This window comes from Calonectris borealis, chromosome 2, assembly GCF_964195595.1.
Source record: "Calonectris borealis chromosome 2, bCalBor7.hap1.2, whole genome shotgun sequence".
Classification (NCBI taxonomy): Eukaryota; Metazoa; Chordata; class Aves; order Procellariiformes; family Procellariidae; genus Calonectris; species Calonectris borealis.
Window position 1 is genome coordinate 111,694,549 of NC_134313.1, and position 19,243 is coordinate 111,713,791.

Here is a 19,243-nt window from a genome sequence, read left to right on the forward strand (position 1 = left end):
TTCTCTCGGCTTGCCTTTCCCCCCCCCCGCCCGCCCGGTTAGACGCACCACCCCGGGGGCGGGTGCCGGGGGAGTGTAGGAGGTGCGCGTGGCGGCCGGTACCCGGGCAGCGCCGCCGCCGCCGCCACTTCCCGCCTGCTCGCCGGCAAGGGCGGACGCAGCCGCTGCGGCTGTGGAGCGGAGAGCGTTCCTCAGGGAGAAGGGAAGAGGGCACCGCTAATCCCCGCGTGTCCACACATCTTCCCCCCGCCCCCCCCCCCGGCCCGGTCCCGCCGCGCTCGGGGCTCTCCGTGTTTTTCCTGTGTGCCTGCCCCACGAGCAGGGCGGCCCGGGGCCATGGAGCGCGCGTTTACGCCGCTGGACTGCCTCCTGCCCGCCGGTACGGTACCACCCGCCCCCGGGCGGCGCGCGCCGCCAACCGCCACCGGCCCGCCGGGAGTGGGGAGGGGGGAGAAGCGGGGCGGGGCAGCCCCGGCGGCGGGCGGCGCCCCCGGGGGCAGCTCCCTTGCCGGGCGGGGGGCGCCGTGCTGTGCCCTGGGAGCAGGGCAGGTGTGCCTCCCGCCCCCGCGGCGCACGGTAACGCCGCCGAGTTCCGCAGCCGCCGCCCCCCCACCCTGTGCGTGCTTGGTTTTAAAAGAGTGCGGTATCAAGAGCGTAGCCCCCGGTCTGCGTGGCCGCCGCCTCTGTCTGAGGAGCTGCCCGGGTCTCTTCAGCAGTGCCAACCCTCCTCTAGGCCGGCCGGCCGGGCACAGGCGTGCCGCGCTTAAGCTGGTTTCTTTTTTAATATACCAATTTACTACCATTTTAACCCCTTTGGAGTTAAAAACTTTAACCCCTTTGGCTTTAAAATTTTAACCCCTTTGGATTTAACCGGTACCTTCGGTTAACTTGCCAGAGTTTTCTCAGGTTGGCAGGGCCGAGTGCTCCAGTGAAGCGTATCCCTTGGCAAGGGGACCCCTGGGCATAGCTTCCTCCATGTGCCTTTGGCCTCGAGGGCTCTGGCCTCACCCGTGGGCCCTCCAGCCTTCGGGCGCTTCCCTGGAGCCCCCACATGCGCCCCACTTGCCTCTTCAGTTCTGCAAGGCAAAGCTTTGGGGCTTGGGATTTTTTTGTTGTTTTCCCAAGCTGTTCTTGAGTGTTCTGTTTTTGTTTATTATTTTTGAGACCTGAGAGGTGAGCGTTATTAATGTATATCATTAACCTCACCATATCTATAAAGGATAGAGCACCTGTAATAAGCACAGAGTCATCTAAGTAGCTTGTACACTGTTTGGAATAGGCACCTCTTCTTCACTACGTGTTTGCAGTATTTAATTCAGTAGGGCCCAATTTGCTATTCAATGATACCATTATAAACAGTAAATATTTTTATCTTTCTATAACGTGATTTTAAAGCTGCATAAAAATCATTTTGGCGTAGCAGCTGTATTCTAACTTACACTGCTCTTTTCTGCTCTGTTCTGGCACTTAAGGTGCCATGGTGAGGTATAAGTTGTTATTTATTTACTAGTAAGATCTGGAGGAAGGGAAGAGTTTAACAGAATGTACACTTTTAACAATTCAATACGTTTTTACAGCTAGCATTTTTAGAGCACGTTTAAACTCTTTCCAGTTTTTTTTTTTTTTAAAATCATGTTTTGCTCTCATTTTTAAAAACTTCTTCAGGGTATGTTCAAAGCTAGTAACAGGTAAAGCTGTACTCAAGGTATTCCTGCCAGAAATGTGTATTTGACTCTGTGCATGTGTGTGTGAGATCATTATTGCCTTGGGTAAAAAGAGGGAATGGGCATGGAGGTGAGGTTTTAATGGGTTAACTTTGATTCATTGCAGTGTGATGTCCTCTTGTATGAAATGAGTAACTGCTTACAAAAAGTATATAGTAAGGTGATACAAAAGCATACCTTAAGAATTTATTCCTGGGGAAGAACAAGCATCGCTATTCATATTCTAAGGTAGTTGCTTTTGATAGACATTTGTATGATATTAGGGCTATCATATGTCCCCAGTTTCCAGGAGTTCTCTCTCTCTCTCTCTCTCTGTCTCCCCGCCCCGCCCCCCCTTCTTTCTTTGGTTATGTCTAGTAGAGTTGAAGATTTGGGATGTTTATTCATAGTTTTCAGATGACCCACTTGTTAGACCAGACCAGAGGCTTCAGCTGGGTGTCAAGAAGCCTGCTTCTTCTAAAGAAATGGCTGCTACAAGTATACAAATCGACTTGGTTATACAGGATAGTGTGCCTATGAAATGCACAGTGGTACTGCGTCTGGATCCTTGTCATCATTACAAACATTCATTACCAGCATTTCAGATTGGTTTAGCTGCTCGAAGTATGCAAGGCTGAGCAGATTTATCTGGCAATTCCACAGTTTAAAATCTGGTATCCCACTTAGGGAACTCAGAAATAAGGTTTTCAAAATTGGGTGGGTGAAATGAGGCTCCTGCATTCTTCTTGAAGAAGTACAAGTAGTTTCTCCATCTGTTTGTTTCAATGGGATATGTATTTAAGTGTCCAAATAATATGAAGCTAACCTGTGTAGAACATGACGCTTCTTAGAGGCTAGACGTGAGGTTACAAAATAAACCCTTGCGAGGACATTGAAGTACTATGGACCTTGTCCCCTTGCCTTCAACAATATAAATGTATAGCAATGTATATAATGTTTTTGGTTGCTTTCTAAAGCCTTCTGCAAACACAGTGGCACATTATGGTAGGGAGAATGTGAAAAATTTATCAGCTATGTTTGGAGGTTATTACTTTTTTTTTTTTTAAGGTGTTCAGAAATTATGCTGATATTTATATGGAATAGAATAAAACAAAACACTTACAGGTTTTGAAACCTTTTATTAGGTACCTGAACTGGCATTTCAGGGCCACGTGTGCCTTGGTAATTTTAGTCAGTGTAGTTAGAGTGAGTTCTTATTTAGATAGTACACTATACGTCTCCCTATATAGCACCTGACTGAGGTCCACGTAGCGGATATTTGAGAGCTGCTGTGCTAAACTAATGTGCTCAGAGACTTCGAACATTATTCAGTCAAACAGCTGGAGCATAGTTGAAAATGACCGTGCGACAGTCAGAAAACTGTGCTGTGTACTTCAGAACTGTGTTGATTTGCTTAACGTAGTTTAGCATGGGTAATGAGGTAGAATTTAAAAGTGGGATTGAGCTCTAAATTTGAGTATTGCATACTGAAACAGATATATTTTTATTTCCTCATGAAATGAAACCATTAAAAAGGCTCATAGAAGTCCTGTATGCTGCTGTGAAAGGGTCAGGCAGAAGCTTCACAGGGTGAAGCTGTGATGCAGCTGTTGTAGAAAGCTCATAATCAGTGATGTCACACTACGGCCTGTGAATCATGACAAGAGTAGCTTGGTTTCTTCTGGAGCATCCTTTGATAGACTAGACATTTCCCTCCTGCTGTTTATACCCTTTTCTTGCACTATCATTGCCTCCTGCTGCTTGTCCCAGACTGTGCTGCAGGTGCTTCTGCGGAGAGGCAAGCGTTTCTAATTTTTTTTTTTAACACCATGAACTTTAGGAGCTGAGTGTGTTATGCTTGTGATACTTGCGGCTGCTTAACAGCGGAAGTACTGCAGCACAGCACAGGTTGCCCCTGAATACCACTTGAGACTTTTAGAAGGGCAGAGTGCCAGTTTACTAAGCTGTGTTTTCTCATAGGGAATGTTTTACATTGTGTGCCATAATGTGGCCTGGATTCTCACTCATTTCCAGATGTGATTAATGATTTTTTTGCCTTGCACAATCCTTGAAATGCAGCTCATTATTGGTTTTATCAAGTGGAGTGATGCAGAAGGAGGATATTTTCCTCAGTTTATAACCCAATACTTCCCATTAGGAGTGTCTTGTCTTGAGGTGGAGGGACTGCAAAGCAAAAGCAAATCTAATCCTTCTGCTCTCTTCTGTGCCTTGCAGGAGGGTTTGTTGGAGCTGAGTTTCCTATGAGTGACAGGAGCCTGTGCTACCAGTGAGGGTTGGTTCCCCCCTCTCCCCACTCCTTCACGCCTGGAGTCCTGTGACCAAATGCACTTGTGAACTATGCTGCATTGAGAGCTAGTGGTTAAGACTCAGTTTGCTGAGAAGAGGGTGTGCTAACTTCATCTCACTGAAGCAAGGTCATCTATATGTCATGAGAGACACAGCCACAACAAATAGGACAAAGACTGCTTCAGAATTATGTGGAAATATATAGTTGTCTCTTTGTGCAAAGGGACTATAAAATTCTGCATTGAATTTAAAGCAAAGAGAACAAGAGGAAGCAACAATACGCTGTGAATGCTCTTCCATCATTCCACAAGCTTGATTGTCTCTTGCTTTACTATGAGCCCCAACATGGGGCTCGAGGGGTTCGAGATAAGGACAGGTTTGATTGGAATGTGCTAGATCGAATGTATAGCTGTTACTGCTGTTTAGCTATTAATTGGCAGGCTCCTGTGCTTGCCATGGGACTTCCTTGCCTTACCATATATTAAGAGTCTAGTGCTCATTAGTGGCTATGAGGATGTATGCTCAGTGGGACCTGAGCATGACGTAAATGGTATGGAATAAGGGGTGGAGGGTGTGCTGGTTTTGACTGGGATAGTTAATTTTCTTCATAGTAGCTGGTATGGGGCTGTGTTTTGGATTTGTGCTGGAAACAGTGTTGATAACACAGAGATGTTTTAGTTGCTGCTGAGCAGTGCCTACACAGAGTGAAGACCTTTTCTGCTCCTCACACCACTCCACCAGCAAGTAGGCTGGAGTGCACGAGAAGCTGGGAGGGGACACATCTGGGACAGCTGACCCCAACTGACCAAAGGGATATACCATACCATATGACGTCACGCTCAGAATATAAAGCTGGGGGAAGAAGAAGGAAGGGGGGGACATTCAGAGTGGTGGCGTTTGTCTTTCCAAGTAACCGTTACGCGTGATGGAGCCCTGCTTTCCTGGAGATGGCTGAACACCTGCCTGCCGATGGGAAGCAGTGAATGAATTCCTTGTTTTGCTTTGCTTGTGCGTGCGGCTTTTGCTTTACCTATTAAACTGCCTTTATCTCAACCCACGAGTTTTCTCACTTTTACTCTTCCAATTCTCTCCTCCATCCTGCTGCGGGGGGAGTGAGCGAGCGGCTGTGTGGTGCTTAGTTGCTGGCTGGGGTTAAACCATGACAGGATTATATCACCGTATTCCTTTTTAAATGCCTGGGGCTTAAACTCCTTCCTTAATGTTCCCTTTTCTCTGACACTAAAAATTGAAAGTTTTTTGTAAAACAGTGACATGTTTGCCATTCACTGAATGACCTCCAGCCTGGCATAAGCATCAATAACCATCTAAACGCCCCTTCGCTAGAGCTCTGCGTGGTCTCTATGATCCATTATCTTGCAGTCTAATATACAAAATTCTGTGGTGGAAATCAAGACAGTCATGGGGTTAGGAAATCAACTGTGTTAGCTGTTAAACATTAAAGGCATGTGGAAAATGGGGTCCCAAACTATTGGATTGCTCGTAATTTTACAGGTTTTGTGCCACTGCTGTTGGGATAGAGTAGTGAAGTTTTTAGGTGAATCAGATCATTCAAAAGCTGTGATTGAGTTCACCAAAGCTGAAAAATTTTGGCAAGGGTGTCAGTCCTTTAGGACTATTTCAGGAGTTCCTCAATGAAATTAGCAAGTACTTCCACTTGGCTGTTATACTGTTCTATCTTTTTAATTTAAAACACTTTATTTTATGTGAATGTTGCTGATCTGTTCCTGCTCTTCATTTCATATAAGTAGTAACACCATTCATTTAGTCGAGTTACCTGGGATGCCTCAGCTTGTTTTTGAGGTAGCTGTAAATATTCAGCCTGGGACCCTGCTGCTTGCTAATTTGCTGTGCTGGGTCAGCAGTTGTTCTGTAAGTATTATTGTATAGATTACTTACAGGTGCACTTACGAGTGAAGTATTACAGATGACATGTAGCAGACAATCATTGTTAACCTCACCACTTTCTGTTACATCTTTGCTTTTGGAGTTCTTTATCTTTTTTTTTTTTTCCAATGCTTTATATGTAGGTGTGTTATTTGGAATGGGGCAGCAAGCCACCTTGAACCATTTGAGCTAAGGAAGATGAATATACATTTACTTATTTCTGTACACACAGACCCCCTTTTGAAATAAGTTCACATCGAAGCTGGTTGCTGTTTGTATGGATTATGGATGATAGATTCTCATCTCATGCAGTGTCAGCGCACTGATAGTTCCATATCTTGCAGTCAGTGATAGAGCACAGCTGGGTTTCTGCTGGATGGGAATATAATGGTGGAGGGGACTGAGGAGACCTTAAAAAAAAACAAAAAACCAACCAAACAAAACCCAAAAAAACCCACAACAAAAAAAAAACCCACCAGAGTGTAAGAGCAATAATGATGTCACTGGAGCTTCTGAGACAAAAACTCACATTTATTACTGCTTGCACAGATAGTAAAACACTCAGATAAATTCCTTTTGGAAGATCTTGTTATTTTCCATCAGTTGAAGCTTTCAAGAGCAGCTTACACCGAGTTCTGTGAGGAGTCACTTAGGTGTAGTAGATTGAGCCTTAAAGCTAGGAAATACACTAGCTGGCCTCTTAATGTATCCTGTAGTCTCTTTTTTTTTTTGCCGCCTTTTTTTTTTTTTCCCCCCTCTCCTATGATTTACATGATAACATCAGATAAGGAGGTGGGAAATACACTTATTCCAGACATCAAAATGTTCATGTTTGTATCCAATTAAATGTGCGCAGGACTGCTGGAAACCATTTAAATTTGTTAGTTTTTAAAGAGCAAAAGATTAATCTTAAGAAGGTACAAGAAATCAAGGAAAATAGTGGACTTTCAGGTTTTGTTTTCTCTTTACTGCATTTTGCTTGCGTGTCTCTGGTCAGCTCTTAAGATATTTTAGCAGTTTCACAGCAGCTTTAACATTACGTTATATCTTAAATCTGTGTGTATGCATATATATATATAAGCTAATTTTACTTTCTGGAAGTGGAAAATAGAAGAGACTTCTTTTTTCCTATTTGCAAAGCTCATCCAAGTCTGATTTATGGATAAATTGAATATGAAGCAAAGAAATGAGGCAGTTTATTTACACAGGAGAAAACATAATACATATAGGTTTCAAGATTATTTCAAGGTTACTTTTCAAGATTCAAAATAACAAATCCCAGGCATACTTGTGGATTTGCTTTAGATTTTAACATCCTGAGACATTAATCAAAGCTTAATTGATGTGCAAAATAGCAGCATCGAGAGTAAAACCTAAAATCAAAGTCTTAAAAGGGAAGAAACTAAATAACCTAAAAAATTCCCAAGCAAACAAACCACCTGAAAACAAGTAAAAGGGCTAGCAGCTTCTCTTCATAAGTCAGTTCTCAGCAGCTTTCACTTCTAGTGAGTTTGCATGTAACCTAAAGGATTAGGACCTTTAAGAACGGTGCTGTTAACTAGTGCTTTGTCCAGGGAAATTACTAGGTAGAAATTGAACAAATTTGTTTCTGTGTGATGTAATAAAAATAATCTATGCTGGTCTCAAAGGGCTCTTGTTGAAAAATGTGGATAAAAGGAGAGGAGGGGGGATGCTTTCCCCCCAAAACAAACAAACAAACAAAAAACAACGTACAAATAAACAGAAAAACCAACAACCCAGTAGCAGATCTTGCACAGTACAAAATAGAGTAAATCAACAGGAGAGACCTCTGATGTATACACCTGTTTGTTGGTATGTTATAGAACATTCCCCATCTCTAATCTCTACAGAGAAAGGGGAATTTGCAGCGTGTCCAGCAAGATTAATTAATCTGATCTATTGCCAAATAATTTAAAGATTGAAAAGAACTGACTGTCAGCTGTCCCTTCCACCAAAGTGACTATACCTGATCACAGCGAAAGATAACCAGTTCTTAAGACTGTTGACTTACATCTTTCTGTAAATTATAGCTGTGCTGAATTACACGTAAGTAATTTATGGAAACAGGTTCTCCTTTCCATTCAACTCTGACCTTAAACATGAGGAATATGATTAACAGTGTTTGTGTAGTACTGCCTTTGCATAATTAAAAAGAGAATTGAGAATTTAAAGTTGCTACAGGAACATTCATTTAGTTAAATTTTATATAGAGAGTACACATAGTAGCTTTTGGATTGCTTTTAAATTAAAGCTATTGCTGAACATCCAGTTGCAGTTGAAGCCGCTGGAAGGCTTTTTCTGTCGTTTCCTAGCTTTGAATTTTATTCTGAATGGCAGTCAAATTTTCTCAGCGCTAGTGCTGATTCTTTGTAGCTTGTATTGATGGATTGTCTGCCAGCCTTCCTCTCTGGCAGGACGGAAGCTGGAGGGACACACGTGTTTATCAAGCCAATTGAAATAAATGGGAAGTTGGCCAGTGAATTCAGTAAGAGAGTAACCTCCCCCTCACAATTAATTTATTTTGTAGTTGTGACTGCTGATGCGGGTTGTGTTTTGTTTTATTTCTTTTTTTTCTTTTACTGTAGCTCCTCTATTCCCTTCTATTCTTTTCCCAAAATTATCCGGTCAACATTGTTCCTGGGCAGCACAGCAATAAGAGAGAAGTTTGGAAATATTTATATGTACAGTTTTTAACCGAATTGCTCAGTGGCTTTGGTCTAAAAGCTGTCTGTGCGTCTGATACAAAGAAGTTAGTTTTTCTGCAAAAGGAAAATACGTTGATGCTACATAGTATTGGGACCTCAAGAGTTCCTCATCTAGAAAAGCTTTGACTTCTGTGACAATGTCAGTAAGGGTGTCTGTGGACCTGCTTGGTGGAGGTACAGCAAAGACTGTCAGGAGAGGCATTCCGTCTTCTTTTTTTTTGTTTTTCTTCCCACTAACATAATTCACAATTATGTATGCTATATAAGCATATATGAAAGAAGATTACCATTCTGCTTCCATAGCAGAAGGGCACTGGTATGTCAATGAAATCTCTGTGTATATATGTGTGAGATTTACTTGCTTTTATGCTTATAGCTGATTTAGCTGCAGCAAGTGAAGCATTGACTTACAAACCAGACCTAAGCATAGGCCAAAGCTCTGTTGCTCAGGATGAGTTAAAAGGATTCTGGGTTGAAACCACACCTAGGCAGTTGTTCAGCAGAAACTTTCCTGAGGTTGACTTGTGTCACAGAGCAGCTGTGCAAATAGAGTCAATCTCCAGGTGCTCCGTTCTGAGACTTTGCACTCTTTATGCGCGTTTCATGTATGGGGGAAATCCTGAAGGGTAAGGCAAGGTTTGTAGTACAGAGTGTGACCTCTGTATCAGTAATGCTTACAGGAGTCAAGGTCTTTGTCTGCTTTAACTACATAACCAAAAGCCTCTAATGCAGATCCTTTAACACAGGCAACACTTTCACTTCTGGAAATGAGTGCTTTGCAAGCTGTGCAGGGTAAAGCACAACCTTGTGAGTGTAGTCTGTGTCCCCATATGGAGCACTTTCCCTGCCCAGTTTACAGTTATATTTAATAACCATCTAAGCAGTTGTTTTGCCATACTGTGAATCCAAAAGAGAAAAAATGTTAAGGAGGGCAGCTTGAGAGTCAAGCAGCTGAAGATTTGCAGCTTGGACACTTGGGCTGCCAAAGGAAGTGGCGCAGTGGCGTAGCTGCTGCAGGTGCAACAAGAATAGCTCGTGGGCAGTATGCGACCATGTCATTCATAATGGGTTGACCTCGGTACACTGGAGATGATTGAGCTCTGCTATGAAAGCATCTCTCTCCATGTTGCCACTTCCTGCTACAAATGGGAAATTTACTTTCAAGTTCCTTAAAGAAGAGCGTCTTCATATTTTTTTTACTTTTTTTTTTTTAAAAAAAAAGAAAGAAAAAAGGGGCAATATTGAGGAAACTTTAGTGTTTAGCTTTCTGGACTTTTAACAGCAGGTCTTGAAAGGTCACTGCTGCAAGACTTTGCTTCAAACAGATATAATGACTTTCACAGGGTTCAAAGTAGAATGAAGGGTGTTATCTGCAATCCTATCTTTTTAGGGTGCTGGCATATTCCTGCTGTTATTGAGAGTGCTTTTCTATTAGCTCTTCTTTCTTTGCCCAGAATCCCAAACTGTGGGAATGACATTTAGTACTGTATGCACAGGCTTTGAGCCTTTCTAATGACTTCGGTAACTGTGAACAGAGGATTTAAATGGTCATTTTGTAACTGTGGGAAATAAAATCACTGATATCAGATGTTCTTCCTTGAACTGACTTGTAGGGTTTTCGCTTGGAAACTCATTTTCCTAGTTCCCTGTGTTTCTATTTAGACTACTGTTCTTATGTATTGGTCAATAGTAATGTTGCTGCTGTATTAACCTGACTCATAGTAAGGAGTTTTGTCACTTGAGCCTGTGGAAGAATTTCTTCTTCTGTCTTGGTCTGCCATCCTGTCATAAGGTTATGTCATGGTTTAACCCCAGCCAGCAAATAAACCCCACGCAGCCGCTCGCTCACACACACCCTCCCCCCCTCCCCCCCCCCCCGATGGGATTCGGGAGAGAATCAGGAGGGCACAAGTAGGAAAGCTCCCGGGTTGAGATAAAAACAGTTTAATAATTGAAATAAAACGAAGTAGAACAGTAATAATAACAATGGGAACAACAACAATAACAGAATATACAAAGCAGGCGATGCACAATGCAACTGCTCGCTGACCGTGTGTCACAAACGGGGGGCGAGCCCCCCCCCCCTCCCCCCCCCCGGTTTTTATACTGAGCATGATGTCACATGGTATAGAATACCCCATTGGCCAGCTGGGTCCACCACCCCGGCTGTGCTCCCCCTCCCCGGTGCAAGCATCACCCAGGAACAGCCAAAGCATCAATGGGCCATCAACGCTCCTTTCACACCGAACCCAAAACACAGCACACCCCCAAGCTACTGGGAAGAAAGTTGACTCTGTCCCAGCCGGAACCAGGACAGGTTATAAGTTAAATTTTTGTGCCAACAAAACTCTTTAAGTCAGTAGGAAACTAGATCTACTATGTAATGTTTTGCTTTGTCTTCTGTGACCATTTTTGTTTTGTTGGTTTTTTTTCCTCACACCCACAGCTGCAACAGTTGTGTTGACAAAGCCCCAAGTGTAAGCCCGAACACAGCAGTTGTCACTTAGGAGGAGCAACAGCAATGCTAGAAGAAAAAAAAGAAATCCCTTCTTTTAGAGTACACTACACCTCCATGAGGAGGGTCTTCTGGCAGGGACATGGGCAGAGAGTGTTGCAACAAGGACATGCTCTGCACGTCTCCTTTTTCCTGCTGATGGAGTGTGAAGCCTGTGTGAAATTATCAGTCAGTGTCTGGCTTCCCCAGAGGGGACGGGGAGTGGCGAGAGTTGGGTTGTGGCCTTGCGGTGCCACTCAGTGGAGATGGCCATATGGCGTGGGAGAGGGCGCTTAAAAGGGGTGTCACAACAGATGTTTGATAGCATACTTGCTGCCAAAAGCTTTAAGTGTCAACTAGCTCCAGTAAGGTACTGTTAGAGCTGTCCCCGGGGTGCAGTTAAGGAGGAATGCTGTTTAGATAACACATAGTGTAATTTATTATTTGCATTGGTATTGCAGTGGCTATGCTTTCAGGCAGACAAAGGCATAACAAGACCCAGATGTTGGACATTGGAGCCACAAAAATTCATACTTGAATTAGGTACAGATTTTTAACATGGAGAGGAATAACCAGCCATTTGAACATTGTACCTAGAGAAAGGTGGATTCTTCATCAGTGTAAATCAGTTGCAAGTCATGCTTCTCTTGAAACAAGAATGAATTTCAGGGTATCCTTTATACAAAAAGCTAAACTAGATTGTCACAGCGATCCTTTCTGACCTCTGAATCTATACATCTGAAACACTTAGTCCACCAAAGGAGAGATTTCTTTTCCTTACTATTTAAGTTGTCAGGATAGACTTGTGGGAAAGAAAGGAACTGGTATACCCTGGGGTACTGCAGCATGGGGTGATTAGTCTCGTGTTGCAAAGGAGGTCTTTGAGAACTGGGAGCAGATTTCAAAGCTCTTGTGATGCGGTTCAGAAATTGAGAACTGTACTTCCTCCTTACGTTTTGAGTACGTTGTATGTTTAAAAAAACAAAACAAACCCCTCAAAAACCCCTGTAGCACTTGGTTATGGTTCCTAGGCAGCAAGAAGAACTTACAGCAGTAAGGCTACTACCACAGAGTGTGCTGAATTTACTGCTAGTTACTGTGAGCTATCAAAAGCTTTAAAATTACTTCCATAGATTCTATGCTTATTTATCTATAAATATTATAATTGTGAATCCCACAAGGAGGAAGAAAAGGCTTGAATTCAGACAGTGGAGTGACTAGTTATGCTGAACTTATACAACATTATGCCCAACTATTCTGTTTCTCACCCAGATTTACATTTGCTGAATACATTTGCTGAAATAATAGCCAGTTTCCTTTGAGAACAAAGTTGGAACTGAATAAATATAAGGCTTCAGAGTACTAACAAAGGGACTGAACTCTAAAATAATGCAGTTATACAGCCCAAATAATGTAAATTAGAACAGCAGAGAGGAAATCTAAATTTAGGAATATATAGGAAGAGCTAGTAATGTTTCGTGAGAGTTTATAAACTTATAGTTTTGTAGTCTGATCCTTTGCTGTTTAATCTTCCCTTTTCTTCTTTTCCCTCAATGGCAAATACATATGGAAAATATGCATCTTACGATTACAACAATAGGTAAAAGGAGTTTTGTTACTTTTCTTGAGTGGAGGAGCCTATCAAAAGAGGAGAATGTGGCAAGGAAAGCCTGCTGTTCTATTCAGTGGAAGAGACTGTCAGCTGCGAAGGTTATCTGCACAGAATTGTCCCACTCACACCTTCCCTAAGAGCATACATAACAGACTTTGGAATTATGCACTGGTTCTGTTACAGTTGGGTAAGAAATGAATTTCAACTGCAGCAAAGACTGAAGTTAGAAAAGTATAGGTAGCAGGCCGAAGCACTGGAATACGTTGTTTGAGAAGATGTAGTCCCTGTCACTGGGAGCCTTTCCATCTTCAGGGGTAGACAAGAGGAATTGTCTAGAGAGGTGATTCTACTTAGGGACAGAGGAATGGACTAGATGATCTTCTGAAGACTTGGATGTACAAGAGCGTAGGAGATTGAGATGTGTATTTACAAATCATATACCTAGAGTCAGAGAGAGCTTTCTATGTGCACATCTGGTGCTGAAGGATAGGCCGTTTCGGTAGACTTTCTCACTCAGGTAATTACACTGGCTTCAGTTGGGCTACTCAAACAAGTAGGACTTACTTTGTGTTTTGAAGCTTTCAGTCTGTAAATTACTAATGCTTTCTTCTGCAGTACAGTAATGAAATTTATCCAAACATGATTTTTAGCAAAATCACAGATGACATCGAAAGTACACAAATGTATGAAAAGGGGTATGAGGAGTGAAGCTCCCTCAGTTCTGAAACAAGGAGTGAAAACTGTGTGAAGCTATTGCTGTGAATTCGCCAGACAGTGAAATCTGTCTCCGTGATTTCATTTCATCAGTTTCCATACTGCTGCTAACTGGCATTTGAATTTCTAGAGATTTCAGAGAGATTACCTAGAAAAAAATCTGGACATTTACAAATTCTCTTATTCTGTTAGTTTTTGCAGATGATCTTTTGTGTTGATAAGAAACAGAAGTGTCTTCTAGAGACTATGACAGGAGTTTTCCAGGAATCTACTTTCTCTTATGTCCAAAAGGGACTTTAGATTATCAAAAAAAAAGCTTCTTTCAGAAAATGGCTCCTAATTTTTTTTTCATAAAGGGTGGAATTTTTTCTAAGGGTAAAAATCAGCAAGAGAGTGCATCTAAAAAGAATTTCTCTATAGTTTAACCCAAACCCACTTTATATTGACAGAATTAATTTATGTCATTTTCATGCATCTCACTATAGAGACAAACCCTGTTGTCAGTGTAATTTATACAGTCGTTACTATCTCCAATGAGAAAACATGCCTCAAATTATAGGATTCCTGGTGACTTGAGGTACAAGAGTTATGGAAGCTGTGTGCAACGTGTTCGTATGCTGCACTGGCAGATGGCTGAGGTGAACATCCACTCTCTTCAGCTTTAAAAATCAGAATTGGTGGCAGGGTTGTCAAAACACGTCAGCACTTGAAGGGTGGTGCAACAAACCACTGGCTCCACAACACATCTTGGCGCACAAGTTGGGGCTTTGAACCAAATTATATTCTTACTTTACAACTTTTTGTTTGGTTGGTTTGGTTTTTTTAGTTGCTATGTACTTAGTTTGAGCTACTAACCTAGAAGACTGTAGCACTTAGGAAAAGGGTATGGCACTGAGATGTTTTCCTTGATATCTCGCATCAAGAAGCAGCTGTGCTTATATTGTGAATTATACTTAACCTTCTGCCTGGAAGTTTATTTTGATGGTCCTGGATAGGCATGTCAAATGCCAGTGCTTGGTAGTTCATGACAACTGCATCATAGAAATAAAATACATCGAGATGGTAAGGGGGAAAGAGGAGGCAGCTGGGGAAGAGTATTTTCTGGACTGCTATATCATAAGTTGCTGAATAGTCTGGAGTAGCAAAAGCTATCGGTGATTTCCCTAGGGAAGGGAATAGCGGTTTTGAATCTAGTATTTTTTCTGCTACCACTCTGACAGTAGGCTATGACTATAGAGGGCGCAAAAGATAATGTCATAAAAGAGGAAAGAAATGGAGCAAGATTCAAGAATAAATGCAGGTAGTCTCTAAATGATACGCTGGCTTGAGTTTACTAGATGGATGCCAAAAGCCATTCTTTTTTATTTAGAGAAGACAACACCCTGCCTGAGAGGACAAAGACGACATTTTGTTCTTTAGGGGCATAAAACTACTTTTCCTAATTATTCCTGACATTTTGCCATTCATGCTATGAGCTTCCTTAGAGGACAGAAGTAAATAGCGAGTCTCCTGTGAGAGTGAAACATGAACTGTGTGAGTTTAAGATTTGAAACGTGCTAGCATCAGCACCAAATCCTAAAATTATGTTGTTGGAGTTCCAGAATAAGACAATGCGGAACAGTGTAAGATTACCTAGGGTATATTACAGAGGCGGACACAGTAAGCTTCTCTGAATATAATATAGAAAAGTCTACATTAGGAAGGCATTTATATGCAGCTTTATACTTCTGAAGTTTAGGTTTAAGTAGAAGGTTGAACTTTGAATGTATTATTACTGTATTATTTTAGCACTCTCAAGTCCTTGCAGGGCATCTGTGGTAGAGGAGGTAGATGACAACATGCTATTCCTGCCTTGAACACTTTAAAGTCTCCTCTTGCACAGAGAAGCCCCCCGGATGAATCTAGCACTTCCATGGAGTCCTACTCAACATGGAGGTGTTCAGAGCCTGTGCAGAGGTATAGCTTACAGCCCGGCAGCCAAAAAAAACAACAGGTAAAAATGCATAGGTATTTGCCAAAGAGGTATTTTGCAGATCATCACATTTACATGGGAATTCAAAGATAGCTAAACACACATTGTTTAGAAAACACTCTGATTCTCTTCTCATGATGTTCTACAAACCTGATTATTCATTTTAGTTTTTGACATCCTAGCGCTTTACAATATTTTGTATGTATTAGGGAGGTTTTGTCCTGACACTCCGGATGTTCATTCAAGTTCATTGTTTCTCAGCTGTTATGTACAAAATTGTAATTTTTTTCTTCATAGCCACTAAATTTATTTTTTCCCTTAAACATTAATATTGCTGGTTATTACACTTCTATGCAGGTGTCTCTGTGAAAGGCTCTTGTGTGCAGTGAAGTACAAATAGTAGCATTTTGTCAGTCTACCCATTTTCAGTTATCGTGAACCTGGATTCTTTTCCCGAGTCCTGTGCTGCATAATGTGGGAAAGCTTTTAACCTTGTTGTGCCTCAGTTCCTCATCAATAAATTATAGACAATGATGCTTTTTAAAATACCTTGTTGAAGAGCTCTAAAGTTTAGCTAGTAGTAATGGTACTGTTTTGTGTTTTTTTTTTTCTTTTAATGTTCATGTTAATTGCAGATTTCAAGATAACACTGTTTGCTTTCTCAGAACCTAAAGAACAGTCCCTGAACCCTTTCAGAAAGGATGTCATTGCTGTTTGTTAGATTGTAGCCTCTGCTTCTGGCAGTTTGAATGCCATCATCAGAAGCAAAGCAAATATAGTTCAACAGATGTGGTATAGAAAAAAATACAGGTCCCACCAAGGTGGGTTTTTTTGTTTGTTTTTCTGAGATAATCTGTTGATCGCATTGTTGATTTGACTGCTGTTTTCAGTTCGTGATACAGCAGACTACAAAATCTGTGACAAAATTGCAGGAAAAAGTATCTTTCAGAAGACAGGATTCAGAATGTTATGGTATTTAGGGACTAAATTAAGAATTCAGTCCTTTTCAGAGGTAAACTGACCATTGTGGAAATGCAGCTGACTATGGATGGGCTGCTGACATTTCATAAAAATGTTTATATAAACCTAGAGCAAGCTCTGCTTTGCTGAGAAAAGCAAAGAGAGGAGACTCCTTTGGTTTGGGGATTCTACCACCACCCCCATGATACCATGCTAAATGTGATGTGACCTTTATTTTAACATTAATCTTTCTTAATCTCTTTGGGGAAGTTATATTATCTGAATCTCTTCCATGTGTGAAAATTTACTTTACCATCCTTTAGCACCTTTTACGCTTTTCAGATAGATATCAATGTTATTACATTAATAATAGCGTTATGAACAGGACTGGCTTTTTGGGCATTTAAAACAACTTTACAATATTAGAAGAGTACATATACCATTTGTGTGATTAAAAATTCTGTCAATCACAAATAAAAATGGGATTGAAGAGGCTGAGATTAGAATTTCTGTATTGAAAGCCACGAGTTTTAAATAATAAGTATTTTTCTTATTAAGGGTTCGGGTGCTGAGAGAAGATGCATGAGCAGCACCTGTAGCATCTTTTGAAGGTTCAGATTCCCAGTCCTTTCAGAATGAGGCAGTATATGTGGAAATAATTGGAAAATAATCTTGAAGGTTTCTGTGCCTATTTGAGTGTGAATGGTTGTATGTCAGACCTAATTAGGTCTACTGAGGAAAACATAAATGTCAATCACTTTTTACCAAATGCATCCATGTACTTTTGAGATTGTGTATGGGGTCCAGTGAGCATACAGCCTGCTTAACGTCACCTTTCTATCTCATGTCTTTTAGTTCTGTCCCCTGTGATGTATGGCATTTGATTTTTCTTGAAAACAAAGTCAAAGAGCTGGAAACTAGGCATTGCCACTCCAATGCTTGCTTAGCTAATGTGTCCAGAAGAGCAGATGTAACTTAACTAATTCAGAACATTTAATGGTGGTTATTTTACCTTCCAGTGGCTTGTAGGGTTTAATCACTTAGATCATGGAGCTCTATTTATTTAATTTGTTGGAAACTTGATGACCTCTTGAGTGCCTTGTCTAACCTATTTTTTTATTCTATAGCTATGACTTTATCAAATTCTATTGGAAGCGTGGAATGCACATCTGTTTTCAACCATGTTTATATGTAAAAGGATCTTTCCTGCTTAGTTACATTTGGGCACACCTATTGTGCATACTTACATCTTCTTTCTTGGTATGTGACGTATTGCTGGCTTTGCAGGGCCATCATGAAATGTACTGTCTTTCAAATCTTTTCTCTCTGGGTGGCTTCTTTAGAAATATTTCTAAACTTCCAGCCGTGTGCTTTTGTGGTTTGTTAGAAATGGGTAAGTTTCCCTGGGGATCCTTTAAGAGCATACTAGGAATAAAAAGGGTATTGTCTAGAAGTAGCATCAGTGAGTCAGTAGAGTCTCTGATTGTGCTGGAGAGACCACAAGAATGCACCTTGCTTTTAAATTTGTTTGGGGGATTTGGAGACAAGTGGCAGTTTGATATTGTTCACATGAGAAAGTTTATTTAAAGGCATGAGCTGCACTGTGTAAGTAAACTTTTACAAATCCCTTTATGGACTGTGTGATGTGAAAGCAGCCACTCAGTTCAACTTAAATGCGTTCCTAAGAAAAAGAACTTAAATAAAACTAACGTAAACCTAGCGCGAGCTGAAACAAGAGCGTCCATGCATCTTTTTGTACAAATATAGTTAAGCTGGTTGAAAATTATACCTTCCAGATACCTATTCAGGATTTTCTTGGAGACAGTCCCTTACTGGCAGTGGAGGGGTGAGAGGCAAGACTTTCAGCTTCCAATGCTAGCATTCATAACATCGAAATCAGTGGAAAAATCATATAAGGTCTCATTTTGGCTCTGATTTGAATAGTGGAGTGAAATTTTGACTACTCTTCACGTCCATGGCTTGTCACTAGCAGACTTAAGATTTGAGAAACTGACTTCCTCCTTTCAGTGTCTCACATTCAAGAGATGAAGAGATCCCTTGAAATACGTTTTGTGCCTTTCAATGCTCAGAAAAGTGCACGTGATTCAACAAAGATGTGGTCAGTGCATGTAGCACCAGATGGTCCTGGATGGTCCTCCATAGATTGTGATTCTGCTCTTAGAGTTTATTGTAAGTTTGCTCAGTTTTAGCCTTATTTTCTTTCAAAGTGAATTTTTTTTTTTAAATTTCAAATAGTCTTTTTGATTAACTCACTGTAAATGTAACAACTTCTTCAATATTTTAATTTCTTCTTATGGAAGCAAAAGAGAGTAGAATCTCCTGCTATATTGCAGTAAAACGGATATGGTCTTTTAAGGGTTTCTTTGCAAGTCTACTTCCAGAGTGCTTGCTAGAGCTACTCGAGCTATTAATGGGTTATTACATTTGCTGGGTTTTAAATGTATGTATAACTCCAATTAAATGTAATGGCATATATGCTTAAAAACATTACGTGTTGTAACGTTGTTATCTTTACAATTGTTATTGTTATTTAGTTGTTAGCATTCGAGTCACCTTAAATTCTGTCTTTGGAAATGCTGACTACAATGCCATGCTGCATTGGAGGAGGACTGTTACATCGGTGCTCTTGGTACAGAGTGGGATGCTAATACAGCAGTACTCCTCTGAGGACCTCATACTGTGTCTTTGTGTATCACTGCTCTGTATTGGGTAGACATTACCAACTGACTCGGAATTCTGCACGTAGTAGTTAGCGTCCTGTTAGGGGAATTGTTGTGATTTGTATGTGATTTAGATTAGCCAGGTAATTGTGACACTTCTGAAGGCTGA

General features: G+C 41.2%; 1 protein-coding gene across 2 annotated transcripts in view; it reads left to right on the plus strand.

Annotated features, from left to right (window-relative positions):
- The first annotated feature begins 75 nt into the window (after positions 1-75).
- The window catches only part of TPK1 (thiamin pyrophosphokinase 1), a 307,128-nt gene continuing 287,960 nt past the window's right edge, over positions 76-19,243 (plus strand). The window contains exon 1 of one of the 2 annotated variants that reach the window (XM_075142929.1): positions 76-379. In XM_075142929.1, the coding sequence (XP_074999030.1) occupies positions 337-379 (43 nt within the window). In that variant the 5' untranslated portion in view covers positions 76-336. The remainder of the gene's footprint in view (positions 380-19,243) is intronic. The other variant, XM_075142930.1, reaches the window with a different exon arrangement.